We start from the raw sequence: 21,565 nt of genomic DNA on the forward strand, positions 1-21,565 counted from the left end.
CAAATAAAACAGGCTTTTATGTGTTTATGTGTATTCTAACTGTCCATATGTTCCATACCCCTTTGACCCTGTAGGACACTTTGTTGACAGAGCATCTCTCCAGACTAGCATTTTATAGGAAGTCACTTTGGAAAATGCTGTAGTAGTGGTCTTCCCCCACAATACGGAAAAGAAAATAACAGTGTTACTGGCTCCACTCTAACGTTGTCCTAAAATTTTAGGTCAAAGTGTTCTCAGCTAACATGCGGGCAACCCAGGAATCGAATCTTTGTCTCCTGAGTCTCCTGCATTGGCAGACAAATTCTTTACCACTGAACCACCTGGGAAGCCGGCAGTGAACTGCTTTAGTAACAAAAAAATCTACACACCCACTTTGCTTTAATACGTAAAACTCTGCTAACTTGGAGTCATCCATTGATCTTTTCATGGACAGAATGCAACCCATGCACTGGGGACTGGGGAGCTGGCAGAGTGCTTGTTTAGGAAAGGATTATTCACTGATTCAGTGTTGCATTCCATTCTCTGTGCAAGCTGCTTCAAGGGCGGGGGACCTCATATTTGCACAGTTCATGCTCTGCTGCCATCTATTGGAAAATCTGTGCAACTGGCCAGAGCTAAGTTTTAAATAGGCTTCCCTCCAAATTCCTCAACCAATATTTTGTCAGCCGAGATTATCCTCTTGTCATAGGCCTGCCATCTAGGAGGGAAAGAGAACAGCAAGAGCAGACAGGGCGCTTATTAAAGTGGAGGTAAGCATTTAAAGGCAATCAAGTGAAGGACCATTTTAAGTAAAAAAGTGAGAGAGAATGCCCACTCAAATGGGTGGAAGCAGAGTGGCCAAGCAGGGTGCGGAGAAGATGGAGAAGTGGGAATGAGGAAGAAGAGCAGTAATAATTCCAGAGAAGTGCAGTAAGACTTTCACACACCTATGAGTTCCGTTCTGAGAGCTCAGTCACTAGTGCAACTTGTTTGCCCGTCCAACAAGGTTAGCCTAGGTACCCACCCAACACAGTTGCTATATAGGATTGTACTGGTGCAGGCTTATAATACTTTTTACACACAAAAAATACATAAAAACAAAAAAGAAAGAGAACATTTTTAATCTTACAGTACAGTTCCTTGAAAAGTACAGTAGTCCAATACAACAGCTGGTATACAGGGGCTGGCATGGAGTGAACAGGCAAGAAGGGTTACTGACTAAAGGAGGGAGCGGAGGTGGGAGGCGGTAGAGCTGAAGGCTCGTCAGCAGTAGGGAACAGAGGGCCAGCTGCCGAGCCTGAGGCTGGTGGAACACACGTTTGCATCTTTGAAAGTCCGCAACATGAAGGTTCATGTGTAGGGGTTTACTGTAACCCTTTATGAACATTACAGCTGTCTAGACACCCATACAATTCAATTAAGTGTACACCTAAAACCTGCACCATTGTTTGTCTCTATTCCGCCGTCAAGAAAAGTTAAAACTAAGAAAAACGGATGCAACAAAACAGTTATCTAGGAGAGTAATGATGGTAGCTGAGATACAAGCAAAGGAGCAGAAAAGGGGATCCGGTTTTCTTTTAAGGCAAAGATGTAGGGGACAATGTTTAGTGAAGATGGGAGTTTATGGAATCATGTAAGTTTGTTGATCATGAAGCATATATATAGAGAGAGAGTTTGGGAGTGGGAGGCTTGGTCAAGGATAGAAGTTCAGAAGGACAACATGTAGGAAGATGAGGTACAGTGAACTAGCTTTCCATAGTCCTGTGAAAAAGTAACAGAAACCTCAATTATACACAGCTGGACCACCAGAAGGGGGAGCTCTCATACCCTGAGATAATCACAGAGCCAACAGGAAGAAGAAAGACTTCTCTCCTGGCAAAGGCTCAGCCAACGAAAGCCATGGACTCTTTGTTTACTAGAGCTTCCCAATTTCCTTTTCCTCGATTTAAAAAAAAAAAAAGAGTTGTTCTCCTTCCTTGCCCTGCCAGAACTTGCACATGGCTTGCCCTGGTTGCAGACCCTGTGATGACCGAGAGGGCTGAGATGGGGAGGCGAAGGGCACAGAGAGGCCCAGGAGGGAGGGGATATATGAATACACGTGGCTGATTCACTCTGTTGTGCAGCAGAAACTAACACAGCATTGGAAAGCAGCTATACTGCGATAAGAGTACTGCTAATGTTTGATCTGCCTGCGACGCAGGAGACCTGGGCTCCATCCCTCAGTCAGGAAGATCCCCTGGAGAGGAAATGGCAACCCACTCCAGTATTCTTGCCTAGAGAATCCCATGGACAGAGGAGCCTGGTGAGCTGCAGTTAACGCGGTCACAAAGACTCGGACACCCAGGTCATTAGGAAGCTATAACCCTCTGGCCTCTGACACCTCCCATGATACCAGACGAGCATAATTAACATTGTCCTGGGACAGTGGATTTCCACCAAAAAAAGAATGAAGTTAGTTGCAAACCCTGAATGGCAATTCTCAGTTGATCCCGAATAAATCTGTTTGCTAAAGAAATATCGGGCAGTCTGTTTCAGGTCAACAGCCCTGCGTTGCACAGTAGCACATAGGTTTCCCAGAACTCAAGCCGGGAGGGAGGCCAAGCAGTTAGGAATGGGTCAGGAATTTGCATTTCTCGTGATCTGTCACATGGTGTGGATTGCCAGGGAAGAACTAAGCAATCAGCAGGAAGTCCTTCATCTTGATGGGTTGTGTCTGTTCTTTGGAGTTGTTACTCTGGATCAAGATAGTAGTGCAGACGGCTGCTGGCAGGCAAGGCTGCTGTAGCTGGGGATCCAGAGCTGGGAGTGCTTCAAACCAGACCAATTGGAGGACATGCACTCAAGGGTGTCGAGGGAGGGACTTCCCTGGTGGTCCAGTGGCTAAGACTCCACACTCCCAATGCAGGGAGCTTGGGGTCGATCCCTGGTCAAGGAACTAGATCCCACAGGCTGCAACTAAGATGCAAATAAATAAATATTTTTTAATAAAACATTGAGGGAACTAGTGGGAGAGTTAAAACACCCACCGTGGAGCATGAGTAGGGTACTAGGGGGAGGCTAACAGCTGAAGGACAACCAAAGTCATGAGGCTGAAGGTGTATGACATCAAAAAGAGAGTGGGGACGTCCTTGGTGGTTCAGTGGTTAACAGTCCACCTGCCAATGCAGGGGACATGAGTTTAATCCCTGGTCTGGGAAGATTCCACATGCCACAGGGCAACTGAGGCCGTGTGCTGCAATAGGAGAAAGCCCGCGTACAGCAAGAAGACTCAGCACAACCAAAAAATAAACTTTAAAAGGAGAGCAGGGAATATAAAGCTGGGAGCCCGTCTCCCTACACCTAAGCAGGACCACCCCCTCCCCAGAGCATCCCAGCAGGTGGCCAGCCCATCTCCTCCCTGTTCTCTTGAGAGACAAAGTGGTCTTTGACTACATTCCGTGCCTTCTCACCTCACACTTAAATGCACAGGAAAAAATGAAAGGTGTGTGTCTCCAGCTGACGGAGTGCTGCATCAGTGACCTGACCTCATTTACCAGGCTTATTGGGTCCCCAGAGGCCTCCTGAATCTCTGAGGGATGGAAACAGCAAACCTCTAGAGTGACAGGAACAACCATTAGACATGTAAGCTCAACCTAAAGGAAATCAATCCTGAATGTTCATTGAAAGGACTGATGCTGAAGCTGCAGCTTCAATACTTTGGCCTCCAGATGTGAAGAGCCGACTCATTGGAAAAGACGCTGATGCTGCGAAAGATTGAAGGCAGGAGGAGAAGGAGATGACAGAGGATGAATGGTTGGATGGCATCACTGAATTGATGGACATGAGTCTGAGCAAACTCTGGGAGATAATGAAGGACAGGGAAGCCTGGCGTGTTGCAGTCCATGGGGCCACAAAGAGTCAGACACGACTGAGGGACTGGAAAACAATGTAAGGTCAGGGTGAAGTCCGCTGCTCATCCGATCTCCCCTGAGGAGGGATGGACCTTGGAGACCCGTGAACAGCCAGACAGGCAATTCTCCCGTCCTGCCCCCTTCTTCCCTGGGGCATCCACGCTTGGGTGCCATCCATGGTCCCTGGGGTCCCCAGATCCTGAGATGAAGCTTAACGTCATCACTGAAGGAGGTCAGGCCGTTTCCCTCTCGTTTGTTTGTTTGCTCAATACTGGATTTATAACAGTTTGGGGGATCTGCCTTTTCTTACAGGACATGGGTACTACAGAAACTTACCAGATAATATAACCTTCAACACATACTAACTCAACACAAAAATATTTCCCGAAGAACATGCATTCCATGTGCTTTTTCTAGATGCTCTAACATCTGTCTTTGGATTAAATCACACCACTAGAGTTATGCACCTGGTCCCGTTGTTCAGCCACGTGGCACCCATGGGACGCCCCTCTTTTGAGGACCCACTCTCTAGCCACCCACTTTCAATCCCTTCTTCAAATGGACACAAGCCTCTCCCCAGCGTCTCCATGGACCTCTCCATTAGAGGGCGGACCTCTCCGTCAGAGGGCAGACCTCACGGTGGGTGTGGACAGCCCTTGGCATGGCAGTTTGCTACAGGCTGGGTGGAACTTGGACACATGGGCAAGCAGGCCTGAGCACTTTACGTGGGCTGGAGCCAAGGTGGGGTTAGAGGGAGGGTGGGCTGCGGGCCTGGGGTCTCCCTATCAATGCTTGCCTAAGGTCTCATACATGTCAGGTGAACATTTCTGCCCTTCTCTCCAGGATCGGTTCAGTTTCCCCTAGATGTTGGTGCTCTGCCATCAGGCAGCATTGATGGCAGGATGACAGCCAGTCCAGACACACAACACCGCCGTCCTTGGACCCAGGACTTGCCCGTGGGGCTGAGCACCAGGAATCTGTATCCCTTTGGAAGGACTTATTTCTCTTTGGGTCACTATGTTATATGATCTTCTGGCCATGTTTCCTTTTTTGTTCTATTTGTTGCTAGAACGTTCAGCGTTCCCTCACAAATTTACAGCCTCATGGCATTGTGCTGTACCAACCAAACGCAGACCTTATCTCATTTTTCCTACTCTTAATTTCCCTTTACTCAAACACCGTTTATACAAGCTTGGCAGAGTGTGTGTATTTTTGTAAATCATCTCCTATCCTGTTTGGACAGGGCTGGATAGAAAAGAAAAAGGGTTCACCAACCACACAATGGGCACAGGGGAGCCCCACTCACATACCTGCTTCATTCAGTATTTTGCGAACCAATGAATCAGTAGTATCAGTGCTAGTTAATAAGCTAACTGTGAGGACTCAGCATCCGGTAGGTGGGAGTGGGCACGGCTCACCAGCCCCTCCAGATGTGCATTCTTGCACCTCCCTACCAGGGGTAAAGGAACCTGCTTCACATCCGTGGCTTGTGCGATCCTAGTTCCCCAACCAGGGACTGAATCCAGGCCCTCCCCAGTGAGAGCGCTGTGTCTTAACCACTGGACTGCCAGGAAGTCCCTCCGATGAGCTCCTTGACTGAGCTTTTGATGCAGGCCCACATATCTCAGTCTCTTATCTTCTGTACCCTTCTGTGGGTTAAGGATTTTCAAGGGTGAACAAGCTCTGAGGATGCAGAGAGCCCAAGGGGTCACCACACTAACCCACGTGGTCCCACCAATTTCCACTTCCCAACTTATGTTTACAGCTCGATCCGGGAGGCTCCCTTGGCCGGGCTTAGGGTGGAGTCCGTGAATTTCTGAGACTCAGGGCTCTGTTCAGAATTAAACCTCAGTGGCCTGGACAAGATTACCAGAAACACACAATGAAAACTCCTGAATTAGCACAGTCATCAAAACGAGGCCGAAGACATCCAGAAAGTTCTGGGGAGGGAAGTTTTGAAGGAGGCCCGGGTCAAGCAGCCTGCCTCCTTGAACATCTCAACACAAGACACACCCTGAAACAACCACATTTTGCTTTATTAGGCGTTCCATGGTAATATAACACAGAGTTCTTAAGGAATAATAAACACGAGACTTGTTTTGCTGTTTTTTTTTTTACCATAATTATTTTGCCATTGAGACAGTGGTTACAAAAAAAAAGGTACTCTCCTGGCTACACATGTAATGAGCTTTAGCACTGAAAATTCCTCCACTCGTGGGTCACAATCACAATTCCAAGGGTTAAAATCCATCTATGATTAAATCCTACATGGTTGAGAGCATCAAGTCACTGCAGTTTTACTCAGTTCTGAGACACTGTCGATTTATTTTAGCATTTACACATGACATTCATTTAACAGACACACAAAGCAAGCCAACAGGAAAACATGCTTACACAGCCTGCAGAAATCTTCAGGTTTTAAGTTGTCTCAAGGAAACAATCAAAAGAACCAAGATGAGCATCATGGAAAAACAGGAAGACTCAAGTGAAGAGAAGAGAGCTGCAAGTGTTTCTTAGAATTGAAACAAAAATCTTTTTTTTTTTTTCTGACTGGTTCAATTTCCCTCGCAGTGCAGGTGAGAAAAAAACAAAAAAGCAAATATATTAAGTTAACCAATGATTCTTTAAAAGTGCAATTTCCTTTTAAAATAACAAATAAACAACAACACCAACAAAAAGAAATAAACCCCAACCATAACCCCAAAGGCAAAACGTGTGGAGAGACAAGTGTCGTGATGGGATGACCTATTTTTTGATGTTACGCTTTATGAAAGCAGATTTGGTTTTATAAAAGCCTGCAAACGTAACATGGCTTAGGAGGACCTGTAAACACGTTTGGAAGAAGATGCAACACAGCTCAACAAAGACAGGAATAGGCACAAGGCAGCTAGTAGAAAGTAGAAAGGGTGTCTGAGACCAGGAGAGGGTAGGGTGTGGACACAAGGTCGCCTGTGGTCTTTAAGAGGCCACACATCAAATTTACAAGTTTTTTTCCCCCACCACAACTCTGACTCACAAAACAGATTTTTCCTCTTGCAAATGAAAATGGTCTTTTTTTTTTTTTTTAAACTCTTCATTGAATTTGCCACAATATTGCCTCTGTTTATGTTTTGCTTCTATGGCCCCGAGCCATGTGGGATTCCAGCTCCCTGACCAGGGATCGAACCCACACCACCCACGTTGAAAGGCAAAGTCCCAAAACTGGACCACCAAGTAAGTTCCCTAAAATGGTCTTTAAGCCAAACTTCCCATGGACTTTCTGAGTTTAGAAGACCTCCGTATATTGCATGATGTCTTTCTAAATAACTGGACAAGAAAAAAATAAGTTTTTTTTTTTCTCCAAAGTGAGAAGCCCAGTGTGATCTGGTGCCCCCCAAAAATACTTAGATGGAAAACAACAGTCCTCAGGGCCAGACTCCATCAGCTCAGCACCTCTTTGCTGGCGGCTGGCTGGAGACTGGTTAGCTCACAAGTTACGGGGGCTCACCTGACAGATCTGATTGTGTCTTTAGCCCAGTTAGCACTGCACAGGGGAAAACCTCTCAGGTCCTAGAGTCTCAGACTTCTCCAGCATCTCAGCACCGTTTGAGGTCTATTCTGGGCCCACGTGTGACAGCGTAGCTAACTCGGCCCTTCCCTGCATATGGGGATCATCTCAAACTCAAAGGCACATCCTGGGGATGTGAGTGGGTAGCACTGGTCTTATACAGACTAGGACAGCATCTTACAATGGTCGCGATGACAAAGCTCACATCTTTCCAGGCAGGTTCTTAGGACCACAGTACAACGGCAGACCTGGTCATTGGCAAAGATCATGGGAGGAAAAAAAACAAAAACAGAGACGAGGGCTGGAGGAAACACAAAGAAAGAGCAGACATGTGAACGTATCCATGAATGACAAAGCAAGAGGGACAGAGCGCGAGCAAAAAAGAGGTAAAGAGAGAAGAGAATCCTCAAAAGATTTCATCTGCAGCAAAAATCTAGGCCAGAAAGAAAACCTTTCCTTTATTAACAGTTGACCCAGAAGACGATGGAATGGCGGTGTGGATGCCGTGCAGCCTCTCAGGAGGGACATGGTGAGTCTGCCCACCACCCTGATTCAGCTTGATGGTTACACAATTGCATCATTAGGATGTCCAGTTCAAACCCCTTGTAGTAATAATGAATTAGGCTTTCCAATTTTGTATTAAAAAAAAAAAATCTCCCCCCTCCCCTACCCACCCCACCCTAAGCCCCAGAAAGAAAACTCTGCTAAAACTTTAAAAAGAAAAACGGCAGCTCTGGGCAATTCACTTTATCTTCCCCTCCCCTGATGACCAGGAAGATGATGACAAATACAACACGGTTGGAGATGAGAAACACCCTCACTGTGATTTGCTTTGTTTCGCATGTCTGAGTGTTGGATACGGTTCTGTGTACGGGCTTGGTGGACTCAGGGTGTGATATTCCTAGATGTGTAGGGAGGTGGGTGAGCAAAATAGGTGACTCCGGGTGAGGGACGGAGTGTGGGGGCTCGAGAGGGAGCCCCAGGAACTGGCTGCCCCACAGTAACTATCACAGGCTCCTAAAAAAAAAAAAAAAGGAAGGAAAGAAGGAAGGAAGGAAGTCTCAGAAAGTCCTCAGGTGTCCCATCCCCCGCTGGCGGCAGCCCTGAACTCTAGCCCAGGCTGGTGATGTTAGCACGGCCACCAGGGGGCGCCACGATGCGCTGGGTGGTGCGGCGGGGGATGTTGTCATCAATCTGGGCACCTGGAGAGGAGAGAGAGGGTCAGAGACAGTTACCCAGGTCCCTGCTTTAAACCGAAATAACGTGGCTTTTTCCTAAAAAATATATTTTTGTTGAAATAGAGTTGATTTACAATGCTGTGTTAGTTTCAAGTGTACACCACAGTGATTCAGTTAACATATATCCATTCTTTTTAAGATTCTTTTCCTATATAGGTCACTACAGAATATTGAGTAGCATTCCCTGTGCTATACAGTAGGTCCTTACTAGTTATCTAATTTATATACGGCAGTGTGTCTATGTTAATCCCAATTTTCCAACTTATCCCTCCCCACCTTTCCCCCTGGGGAACCATAAGCTTGTTTTCCCACATCTGTGACTCTATTTTCTGTTTTGTAACGAAACAACATAGCTTAGGAGAAAACCTGTCAGGCCCGTTCATTGTCCTTCTAAAACCTCACCAAGAGGATAAGCTACAAAAAAAGGCTGGCCTCAAGTGGCCTAAGAATCACAGATGGTATAAAGTCGTCCTTGGAGAAGTTGGATCCACTGCCTGAAAAGTAAAACTATACATAAACGAACACCACATTTCAGGCTTTTGAGAGACTCAGACTACATCCTGTCCCTATTCTCAGTAGGTCAGTTAAGTGTGGCTTTTCCAAAGGTACGCTCTGTCCCCCTGACACTATTCATCTTCTATGTAATCATAGATAGGACTCATCATACTTAATACAGAATACAGTTAATATATAGTTAATATAGTTCCCTGTGCTATAGAATAGGACCTTGTTGCTGATCCATCCTATGTATAACACTTTGCATCTGCTAACCCCAAACTCCCAGTCCTTCCCTCCTGCTTGGCAACCACAAGTGTGTCCTCTATGTCTGCGAGTCTGTTTAAGTTTCATACATATAGCAGAGGGAATATATTCAATATCCTATGATAAAGCATAATGGAAAAGAATATGAAAAAGAATGTGTATAACTGAGTCATCTTAATGTACGGCAGAAATTAAACACAAAGTTGTAAGTTGACTATACCTCAATATATATTTTTAGAAAAAGGTAGGAGTCGTGATGGTCTTTATGTTTTGGGGGGCTTTTTGTTTTTGTAATAATTTATTTATTTTCCATTGAAGGATAATTGCTCTACAATATTGGGCTGGTTTCTGCCAAACATCAACACGAATCAGCCATAGGTATAGCCATGCCCCCTTTCTCGTGAGCCTCCCTCCCACCTCCTTCCCCATCCCACCTGGTCTTTACGTTTGAATGGCCTGCTGAAAGACAGCACAGAAAGTGTCATGTAACATGAGCAACATGGATTACGTTATGGGAAAACTCATGCTCATTAGTTTTAAATTCTTTGCAAATGGGTAATCTGTATATGGCACCTTTCTAAAACCCAGTATATCTGACAAAAAATATATATATTTCTGATTCACTGTTTCCTTAACCCATCATAGAGATCCGGGTACAGATCTGTGACTCAGGGACTAGAAAAATAGAAGATTTCTAATCACTGGCCAAATGAGGGATTGGAAAGAAGTTCAAGTAGAGAAGCTCTAAAACTGGACTCTTTTCCTCTCACCTTCCCTGACATCACATATTTTATCCAGATTAATAGCTAACAATTATCAAAGGACTCAATTCTAAGCATTTTATATGCATATTAAGTCACCTAATCTTCACAACAACCCCAAGAGATAATTACCACCGTTACACCCATTCTACACATGAGAAAACCAAAGCACAGCTTGCATCTGGGCTGTGAAGTTAAGTTGCTTCAACTCTAGACTCCACAAGCTGAACCACTCCAATTTGCTGCATTCGTGAGGGAGAGGAGAGTCCTAAAACACCACAATATCCTTTTTCATGATGGACATGATACATTGAAAAAACGTCCTCTAATATCCTGCTCAGTGGCAAAGAACCCGCCTGACAACACAGGAGACGTGGGTTCAATCCCTGGGTCGGGACGATCCCCCGGAGAAGGAAACGACAACCCACTTCAGTATTCTTGCTTAAAAAATCCCACGGACAGAGGAGCCTGGCGAACTACAGTCCATGGGGTCGCAAAGAGTGGGATGTGGCTTACTGACAAAACAACAAAAACACTGTCCTGGACATAGTGTAGCCAGTAGAACATTATATGTGATATAGACTCATGTCAAGATTCTGAAAGCCAACCCACCATCTGCTGTGAATTACATCTCTAGTGAATTACATCTTTGGGAGAATGGGTCTATCATTCATTTCCACTTCTTCTTCTACAAGAGTGATGCCCGCCCCACCAGCAACATGGAGCAAGGCCCTGCAGAAGCAGGTTCTGACCCAGCCATAACCATACCGGACAAGCTGAATCCAGACTGGTGCAGGTTCCGGACAGGTGGGGCCTGCTGCTTGGCCGGAGACGTCTTAGCCGAGGAGGCCGGAGTGACCGTCTTGGGTGTCACAGACACCTCGCACACAGGTCCGTCGTACAGACCGCGGGGAACCCCTCTCAGCTCCGCCAGCTGCAGAACAAAAGAACCCCTCAACTCAGGCCACATTCACAGAGGATACCTACCTGGCAACTGCCTGCCTGATGGGGAAGTAACAGGTGCCAGGATGGCCCTGTGAGATTTGGGGGAGGAGGGCTCTCTACGGAGTATGGCAGGGACAGATATAAGCACACAGCCAGCACCCCAGCTCCTGTGCAAAGCTCCCTTAATGTGGGTCCCATAAAAACTGATGAGGGGCTTCCCCGGGGGCTCGGTTGGTAAAGAATCTGCCTGCAATGCAGGAGACCTGGGTTCAATCTCTGGGTCTGGAAGATCCCCTGGAGAAGGGAAGGGCTACCCACTCCAGTATTCTTGCCTGGAGAATTCCATGTACCCTGGCAGGCTACAGTCCATGTGGTCGCAAACAGTCAGACACAACTGAGCAATTTAACACACACATGCACAGGGAACTAGATCCCAGAACTAAGACCAAATGAAGCCAAATAAATAAATAAATATTAAAAAAAAACAAAAAACTGATGAACAGTTCTTCCCATTTTCTCCCAAGGCACTTGAGCCTAAACTTCGGAGGAATTCCCAAACATGTTGTGAAGAGGGTCTGGTCACATGTTCAAGATCTGGTCCCAGAGCTTCCAATCTTACTTTCCCTTTATTCCCTGACAGTTCCACCCATTCCCTGCCTCGCGGTCCTCAAGCACCAGTGCTGGAGAGTATTCAACATGTCCTAAATACACTCTACATTTTCTATGCTCATAACTGTCTCTCTACCTAATTCCCTTGTTTCCATTCTTTGACTTGTACAACTTCTACTTAACCTTCAAGACCCAACTCAAAATGCCCTCTCCCCATGTTACTTTCTCTTATAACTGCAGCAGCAGTCCCCTCCTCGAAGCCTCATCACAGCACACGCCGCAGTCTCACATCACTCTGGCTGGCTGCAGACATGCCTGACTCCTGCACTGGCATTCTGAATTCCAGGAATAAAAAGACCATGTTTTCCTTCTCGCTAAATCTTCCGTACTGACAGTAGTTTGACTCAGAGTGCTCCGTGTTAACGGAGTTGAACTTTATCCAGGAGAGAAACCACTCCTAAGATAGGAGGTACTCACCCTGCTCCTTGCCTTGATACGCTTGTAAACGAAGTCAGGGAAGGGCTTCCGGGGGATGTAGCGTCCAGAGCCTTCGGTGACATGAAGGGTGCCATCCTCCAGGACAATCTTCCCCTGGCTGATGACCACCAGTGGGGAGCCACGGCACTCCATGCCTTCGAAGATGTTGTACTCAAGAGACTAAAAGGGAGGGAACATAGTAAACTTCAGAATTCGCCCTCCATCCTGGCAAAATCTCATCAGTCTGGCAGTACCCACTGCCCAGCAATCACTCAGAAGAAAGAAAAGCCCAGAGATGGGGTCCCTCTCCTGAATGACCACTCACCAGGACTTCATCACTAGGTCTAAATTCTGTCTGAGTTTCAGCACAAACAGAGGGGTAAAAATCACGGAAGAGAAAATTTATACAGAAAAGCAGAGGGGTTTGTAAATGCCACACGAATATAAGAAAATGATTCCTCGTATAAGCGGTGACTTTGCTCTCACTAACTCAGGCTCCAATCAGGTTAAAACCCCAAGAAGCCTTCTCTGACCAAGTTCTAAATTTAATCTTGAAATGAGCCATCCACGAGTCGGTTTTCCCACTGGTTCGCTTGGTTTTCCAATCAGTTAGCGATGTGGTTAAACTGAAGTTGCTAAATGAAAGGACTGTGGTAACTCCAGAGACATGCCGTCGATAAAACGCTTGAGGTTTAATTTCCCAACAAGGCAGCCATCCTTTTGGTTCCAAGCCTTTCATGGTGAAAAGGGGGATATATCTGTGTGCCCTCTTGGAAAATATGTGGGGTCTCTGTCTGAGTGAGTTTGTTGCTGCAATAACACTAAAAGCTCCACGTGTCACAGGCCCACCCCACAGCCTCAGCTCACCCGCTGCTCCTTCTCCAGATTCCAGACGCCTGCCCTGCTCACAGGTACAGCTGCCTGGACCTGGAGAATTAACAGGCAGCTCCATGGCAACCCACTCCAGTATTCTTGCCTGGGAAATCCCATGGACAGAGAAGCCTGGCGGGCTACAATCTATGGGGTTGCAAAGAGTGGGGCACGACTAAGCAGCTAACAAGTTTGTATCCACAAAAAGCAGCTGGGCTTCTGGGGAGATTCGGACCAGGTGATCAGCGCTGAAGAGTCAGTCTGTGAGCAGAGCTGATGCACTGCCATTCAGGGCAACATCGCCCTTAGTGCAGGGGCTGGTGGGCATGGGGAGCCCCAGGCTGGCTCATCAGCTCACACGGGACCCGTGGGGTTGCCTGAAAACAGCAACAAAACAGCCCTGCTCTGAGACTCCAAGGAGTAACCTGAAAGCTCCTGGAGGAGTAAGAGGAAGAGGCACCTGGGAGAAGGAAGGCGACTCTGCACATGGATTCCCAGGACCACAGTGTGTGCCCCCAAGCCCGTCATCGGTTCTAAGACACTGGTCCCTGGAATGAGCCTGTATCTCACAGCACGAGGAGCTGCCCAGTCAATGTCCGCCTAGGCTAAACTGGGCCCTTCCAGGGGATTGGAGTCAGCTTTTCCCACTGGCCTGGGGGGGTTCCCAAACCTGTAACATGTTACAGGAAAATCTCACCCTCAGGTTTTTTCTGGACCGCTGCTGGACACAGCTTGCATAAGCCCCAGCTTTCAGTTCAGATTCTCTAAGCAGCCAGTTTTGCCCTCTCTGCACCAAAAGCCAGTATCAAGAAAGGCAAGCTTCTCTGCCACCCCTTCAGTACCTGGCAGATCTATCTCTCATGTATCCCGTGCTCAGCACAAGCTGGCCTTTGGCAATACAGCATTTGATTTTAGAGCAGGATCCTGTTAGACTCCTCCTTTTTTGGACATGCTTTCCTTTATAGCAGTACCCAAACAGACTATCTTAAAATTGGTGGCACCTTAGATCTGTTTGAAATCGAGGAGTTGTATGACTCTGAGCTTTAATCTTGCCTCAGACCTTCGGTTTCTTCACCTGCCTCCTTCGCAAGGCTCATGTAGAGATGACAACCCAAGAAGCATCATATGGGAAAGAATTCTGTCTGCTCTGAGAGGACCTTCAGGAGGGTTATCCTTGAGGACTGAGTCAAGTCCCAGCTCCTCCATGTCCCCCACAGTTAACTGTCTACACTCTGACAAGCTCCTCTCATGCCCTCCTATAGTCATGGCGACAACCCTGGCCATGGTGCCATCCGCCCCGGGGTCCACATCCCAGGTCTGCCATTTGCCAGCTGTATGACTTTGGACCAATTCCTCACACTTCTCTGAGACTCAGCGGCCTCACCTCTAAGGGGACACAGCCCACTTTACAGAAATGATGCTAGGATCACAAGAAATAAAAGGAAAAAAAGCATCTAGCCCATTACTCAGCATTATGTTGGCATTTAGAAAATCCCTCATTCACTGTCTGGTTCTTTATTGCACTTTCCCAGCAAGATTGCAAGCGGCAAAGACATCCTGAGATGCATATGCTGAGTTTAGTTGCCTAACAATGACTGATCTCATGGGACGTCACTGGTGGTCCAGTGGTTGGGACTTTGCCTTCCAATGCGGGGCGGGGCGGGGGGGGGGGGGGGGAAGGGGGTCAATCCCTGGATTGGAAAGCTAAGCTCCCATATGCCTCATGGCCAAAAACATGAAACAGACATGATATTGTAACATTCAAAAAAGACTTTAAAAATGGTCCATATAAAAAAAAATAAAAAAAAAAAAGATGGATCTCAGCACCCAGAAGATCTATGGGTCACCTCCCATTTTTAAAGGGATGTGGAAGAACAAGTCCTACGGCTAAGTGACTTAAAATTAACAAGTTCAATGGTCAGTCACAACCTGGGGTGTTCAGAGCCTATTCTCTGTCAAGGGCTTCCCTCGTGGCTCAGGGATTTGCCTGCAATGCTGGAGACCCAGGTGCGATCCATGTGTCAGAGAGGTCCCCTGGAGAAGGGAATGGCTGCCCACTCCGGTATTCTTGACTGGAGAATCCCATGCACAGGGGAGCCTGGTGGGCTACAGTCCATGAATGGCAAAGAGTAGGACACGACTTGAGCGACTAACACACACAAATACTCTGTCAAACAGTGAGGCAGCGAGACCTCATCGCTTACCAGGTACAGACCTTTATAACTTGCACCCACACATGCTTCCTAAAATGACTCATCTGGCTGGATGCCGGGCAAATCCAAGCAGAGGCTTAGTAGCAACAGGGCTGTCAACAAGAGTTAGCTAAATACTCCAAATTAAAGCTAATTAGCCCCGTGGTAGGAAATACTGTATTACACGGGGAAGGCCTCCTGCTAGTGTTCTTCTAGATAATTAGTGTTGCACAAACATGCTCCGTGCCGGCTCTTTCAAAGAGGTTTGGATGGGCGAGAGGCACTGTTAGAAGTCATGATCTCCAGGACTGCCTGGAGGTAAAGGCAGGGCGTTGCTGTTGAATGTCTGGAGGGTGGAATCTGTCTTCTTGGATCATCACTCCTCGACATCCTCTCCTCTGCCGGGTTCAGAGCTTCCCACGCAGGTGCTCTAGTTAGGTCACCTGCAGATTACACAGTGAGTCCAGCCTGCTCTTTCCATCACCTCCGGGAAGGGGACTCTGTCAGGGAGAAACATTTTTCTCCCTCTGACCCTGACCAAGAGGCTGCGCACACAGTCTGGCAGGGAAAAGCCCTGGACAATTTTGGGTTCTAATTCTAGCTCCACCGCAAAATAGCTATGTAACGTTAGACTGGTCACTTAAGCTCTCTAAGCCTCCGTTTTATTTATCTTCCCGATTGAGATAATAATACCATCCCTTTATTGAGAAGGCCAAATGAAAGGGTAAACGGCGCTGTGATGCTGAAGGCACAAGAAGAGGTAGGTTCACAAGGCAGGAGCCTCGGTCGCTGTTGTCGTTCTTGTCCAGCCGCTCAGTCGTGTCCGACTCTTTGCGACCTCGTGGACTGCAGCTCACCAGGCTTCCCTGTCCTTCACTATCTCCCGGAGTTTGCTCAAACTCACGTCCAGTGAGTGAGTGATGCTATCTAACTGTCTCATCCTCTGCCACCCCCTTCTCCTTTTGGACCCGAGGCCCCCTGTCGATAAAGAAGCCAATGATGGGCCCCCGGGAGGTCGTGACCTAAGTCACCAGCAGGGGCCGCTGTCAGGCTCTGCTGGGGAGCTAAGCCCGCCAGTGGGGAAGAAGGGAAAATCCACCATTAATACCGAGAGCTGAGCAGACTTCCTTAAAGGCACCTACCCACCCAGCACCCACGGGTGCTTGTGCAGCCCAAGCCCCTCTGCCCACATAGGAAAGAGGATTAGGATTTAGCTAAGAGTCCAGCAGTGTCCTGGAGAAATGCCAGAAGCCCACCCTGAGCTGGCCCTTGGAGCAGGCATCCATACTTGCTGGCCCAGGACACCTGGAGTGAGCAACCTAGAGTCAGATTCCTCACTGAGCCAGCTTTCAGTTTAGAAGTTTATCTCAAAAAGTCTCTTCATTCACTAAGAATTCACTTCAAGAGTCATACAGGGGAATTCCCTCGTGGTCTAGGACTCACTGCTGGTTAGGACTCACTGCTGAGGATCTGGCGTTCAATCCCTGTCAGGGAATGAAGATCCTATAAGCTGCGATGCTCGGCCAAAGAAAAATCATAGAGGTTTCCGACATGAAAAACTCTGTTCTATACCTGTTTCTTTTCTGAAGTTCTCCCTTTTGCCTTTTCTATATTATACAGACACACACACACAATTTTTTTAATGAAGAACCAATGGTATCTACATCTCCATCTAATACCTGCTGACTTCACAGAATCACAGGATACTCAGGGGCCTTGTCAAAACCCCTCTTCTCAGCCAACAAGTCCAAGACATAACATGAAGTCACCTCCCCAGGGTCCTATTACCAAGACAGGGCACCCTCAAGCTCTGCCATTTAGACCAAGAGACAAGAGATACCCCAAAACTACGGATCCTAAAATCCTGATCACAACGCCTTCCAGGGTATTTCTTCTATTTCTTCCAAATCAATTCATGCCTTTAGGACATAAGAGTATCTGCCTTTTAGGCTTCTGTATGGCCACACTGACAATGAGAAAGCAGTGGCCTCAAAGAATGAAAGTGCCAAGTAGGCATCTCGGGAGTGGACATTTGAATGTTTTATTTGAATCCCTTGAACCAGGGGATGTCAGGAGAGATGATGCACCGAACTATTAAATTGGAATGCTGCCTGACTTCTAGAAGCTTCTGAGGTCCAGACATGATGCTAGAGGCTCTGAAGGTCCAGAGATAGAGACTTTCTAGCCATAGACAGGCCATTGTACTCCAAAGTGATGATAAGATTAATGGTCATGTTGACCTCACTAAAGAGAAGGAAAGAGCTATTTTTTTCTCAGCAAATTGCAAGTTATAACATATCCTAGGGAAAAGTTCCTTCCGATCACAGCGAGTTCTTTTCATAAATCCTGGGGACTGTCCCTGCCTCTGTCCTTCTACGAGAGTGTTACTGGTCTGGATGGGGTCCACGCCGTGAACAGGGCTTACGCTATTGTGGGTCTTGGCAGAGATGGTCTTCACGCTGTCGGGGTCCCAGATGACCAAGTCAGCATCAGACCCCACAGCAATGCGGCCCTTCCGGGGGTACAGGTTGAAGACTTTGGCAGCATTGGTGCTGGTCACGGCCACAAACTGGTTCTCATCCATCTTCCCAGTGACCTGAGGAGGACAACACACACACACATGTAAGAAAAGCAAGTTAAAAGGCTGAAGGGTGGAAGGCTACTTAGCAATAAAAAGAGATGCTCTGGATACACATAACTTGGATATTAAGGGCATTATGCTGAGTTGAAAAAAAACAATCTCCAGGGACTTCCATGGTCGTCCAGTGGTTGGAACTTTGCACTTCCACTGCAGAGGGCATGGGTTCGATCCCTGGTCAGAGAACTAAGATCCCACATGCCCTGACATGGCCAAAAAAAAAAAAAAAAAACAGTCTCCAAGGGTCACATACTGTATGACTTCATTTATGGAACATTCTCAAAATAACCAAGTTATAGAGATGGACACACGAGGGGTGAGACGGAGATTCCTCCGCAGGTTAGGGGTGGAGCATGGGGGTCTTTGTGATGATGGAGGACACCTCTATCTTGATTGCAGTGATGGTTACATGAATCTACATATGACAAAACGACAGAGAACTAGACACATGCACCACACCACTGTCATTCTCCAGGTCTGGAAATCACACTCCAAATATACATGAGCTGTAACTGTTAGCAGGTGAAGGGTACACGGGACCTTTCTGTCCATACTGTCTTTGCAAATCCTCTGAAAGAATAATTATTTAAAAGCAAGAAGTTTTTTTTTTTTTTTAAAAATGCTGAAGGGGCCTCAATGCCTCTTTAGGAAACATGATTTGATGTGAACGGTTGTTCCTTCCAAAGATACAGGCACAGACCTCAGCTCCTAGTCCAGCCAACCTAGAAGTCTCAGCGCCCCATCCCTGCAGCAAACTCTGGATGTCGATCAAACTCCCCGCACATCCTTCCCCCTACTTTCTCATCTCTATCATGTGTACTTCGTGTCCCTTTAAATGTGGGATTTGAAGAGATGAATGCACTCTCTGTTAGAAAGCCCACTCTAAATCCAATAGAAAAATGGGCAAAGGACATGAGCGGGTTGTAAGGGAGAAAAAAATAAAAATGGCTGAAAGCATATGAAAGAAATATACATTTTAATAAGTAACTGAAGAGATTCAATGTAAACCAGTGAGATGAAATTCACAATAAAATTGGTGATGCCTTGGGTTTTTTGATGATAACCCTGATCTGGACCTGGTAGGAGGAACTAGGGAATGCCATCTACTGCTGGCAGCACGCAAATTTGGTGTGACCTTTCTGGAAGGAACTCTGACAAGAGATATGAAAAGCCTTAAAAATATGCACACCCTTTGACCCAAAAATACCACTTTTAGAAGCTTCTCCTATAAGCATCACTAAAGATGTGTCCAAGGATGTACCTACGAGGGTGTTCATCCCAGAAGTAAAATCAGAAATAACTAAATAGTCAACCAAAGAATTACAAATGAATTATAGTTCAGCATCAAGATGGAAGAGTTAGCTATCGAAAACCAAGTTTTTCAAGTACGTTGAAGGATGTGCAGAATTTTTATACTACCTTAATTGTAAAAGATAGGCTACAAAATAGTTTATATGATGCCTGTGTTACACATTCACTCATACATCATTTACGCACATGTAAATGCACTAGCAAAAAATTAAAGACATTCACCAAAATGTTCAGTGTAATTGGATCTGAAACATGATGTCATGAGTGAGTTTTACTTACTTCTTTATTCTTTTTGGAATAAGGAAATACATAGTTTACATAACTGAAAAAATTCCATAAGGTTTTAGAACTTTAAAACCCATAAGGGTTTAGAACTTTAGGTTTTAGAAAACCTAAAGTTGTTACATTTTAAGACATTAAAAATAAAAAGCCCCAAAGATTCCTCAAAGGTCAATGTATGTTCAAAGCAGGCCGTTCAAAAGCCTTTAGTGAGGATAAATGTTAAACCCAGAGAGTCCAAAAGACCATTTTAAGGAAACTGAGTCTATTTCCAAGAGCAGGAGATTAAGTCACCAGGGTGTGAAAGAAGCTTTCTCTTGATTGATCACAACAGTCATATTTTAAAGACCATCGTGGTTTCTTTTTCCCCCAGTCTCTCCTGTTTCACATATAATAATAGTGACAAATACATATGGGTATTTAAAAAGAAATAACCTATGGGGAGTGGTCTTAGACTTCCAAACCTAATATTATCACACAAATACTGGTTTCTAGAATTTTCTCAACTGCCATTTCAAGGTTCGCATGAGACCCAAGGCCTTGGATGAGGAGGCAGGAGAAAGCCGAGCCCTGCCCACCACTCAGAGACCACTGCGGTGAGACCACCACTCCTTACCACAGCCTTACCCACCGCTCAGAGACCACCACCATGAGCCCACCGCCCCTTACCACAGACTTACCCTACTGCTCAGAGACCGCCGCCGTGAGCTGAGACCACCATCATGAGCCCACCACCCCTTATCACAGCCTTACCCCACCGCTCAGAGACCACCGCCGTGAGTCCACCGCCCCTTACCACAGCCTTGTCCCAGATGACAGACATCCGCTCCTCCGTGCCGTTGGTGCCCTCAGGGATCAGGGTGAAGTTGTCCTTTCCGACGGCCTTCTGGGCCGTGTTGAAGGTACAGTGAGCGCTGCCGGTCACCTGAAGATCTCCACTACAAGGAACACACAGCACCAGCTTTTTACTGATCTTTACCTCAGATCATCCTTGAATATATTTTTTTCATGTGTCCGGCCACTGAAGGTTTTTAAAACAGTCATCCTGCCCCCAGGAGTCAGGAAATCCAGGAAGACGTGGCCTGACATTAAAGCTTCATTAAATGCTGGGTCTCTGAGTCTCTTTCATGAGGTGTCTTATGAGTGACACTACACACAGTGAAACCCTTTCGCTTCCTCATTCATCCCCTTTGGTTGACTTTCAAGATGGCCCTGGTTTTTAACCCAGGATCCCCTTGAAAGGATCAAGATGCTAACCCCCTGCTCCCATCCAGCAATCCAAGTTTGGAGGACAAGGTTTCTGCTGGCAAGCTGGCTTTGGCCAGCCATACTGGAACCCACCGGGTCAGCCTGGTCCGAGGAAAGGCCAAGAACAGGAGACGGGAGCAAGTCGCCGACACTCACCATGACAGCAAGGAGTTCAGAAAGTCTGGGGTGGTCGGGTCGGGGCTCAGGGGCGGGGAGGTGACAAAGGCAGCAGCCTTGGCCCAGTTCTTGCTCCAATAGTGAGAGCCGTCGGTCCCCAAGCTGGCAGTGATGGGCTCGCCGTATACCACGGTTCCTGACAAAGAGAAGGCAGAGCTGAGCCCAACACGGAGAGGCAGCGAGCGGGCCACCGCTGCCGGGAGTCCCTGCATCCTGGCAGCACGCCTCAGGTCCAGCACCCCTTCAGAGGAGGAGCCGGCCTGGCTCAGAGCTGAGGAAACGGGTGTCTGGGGAAGTCAAATACCCCAGCCATCCAGTCACCGATACAGTAAGTGCTCCTTAAGATTTCACCTTTGACCCCTGCTCTTCTTTTCTTTCTGTTACTTTTTATTTTTTATTGGAATATAACTGATTTACAATGTTGTGTTAGTTTCAGGTGTATGGCAAAGTGATTCAGTTATCCAGATACACGTATCTATTCTTTGGATGGCGCTAGCGGCAGAAAAACCCACCTGCCAATGAAGGAGACCCAAGAGACACAGGTTCGATCCCTGGGTCGGAAAGATCTCCTGGAGGAGGACACGGCAACCCACTCCAGTATCCTTGCCTGGAAAATCCCATGGAGAGAGGATCCCGGCGGGC

The 21,565-nt window shown here is 46.9% G+C and overlaps 1 protein-coding gene across 1 annotated transcript in view; it reads right to left on the reverse strand.

Annotated features, from left to right (window-relative positions):
* Positions 1 to 5,884: 5,884 nt before the first annotated feature.
* The window catches only part of DPYSL2 (dihydropyrimidinase like 2), a 79,609-nt gene continuing 63,928 nt past the window's right edge, over positions 5,885 to 21,565 (reverse strand). Inside the window, exons 9-14 of the mRNA XM_043927167.1 lie at positions 20,903 to 21,059; positions 20,295 to 20,436; positions 17,696 to 17,866; positions 12,209 to 12,388; positions 10,946 to 11,111; positions 5,885 to 8,618 (exon numbers count right to left, since the gene is read on the reverse strand). Coding sequence (XP_043783102.1) covers positions 8,527 to 8,618; positions 10,946 to 11,111; positions 12,209 to 12,388; positions 17,696 to 17,866; positions 20,295 to 20,436; positions 20,903 to 21,059 — 908 coding nt within the window. The 3' untranslated portion in view covers positions 5,885 to 8,526. The remainder of the gene's footprint in view (positions 8,619 to 10,945; positions 11,112 to 12,208; positions 12,389 to 17,695; positions 17,867 to 20,294; positions 20,437 to 20,902; positions 21,060 to 21,565) is intronic.

Source organism: Cervus elaphus, chromosome 16 (assembly GCF_910594005.1).
Source record: "Cervus elaphus chromosome 16, mCerEla1.1, whole genome shotgun sequence".
NCBI classification, from domain to species: domain Eukaryota; kingdom Metazoa; phylum Chordata; class Mammalia; order Artiodactyla; family Cervidae; genus Cervus; species Cervus elaphus.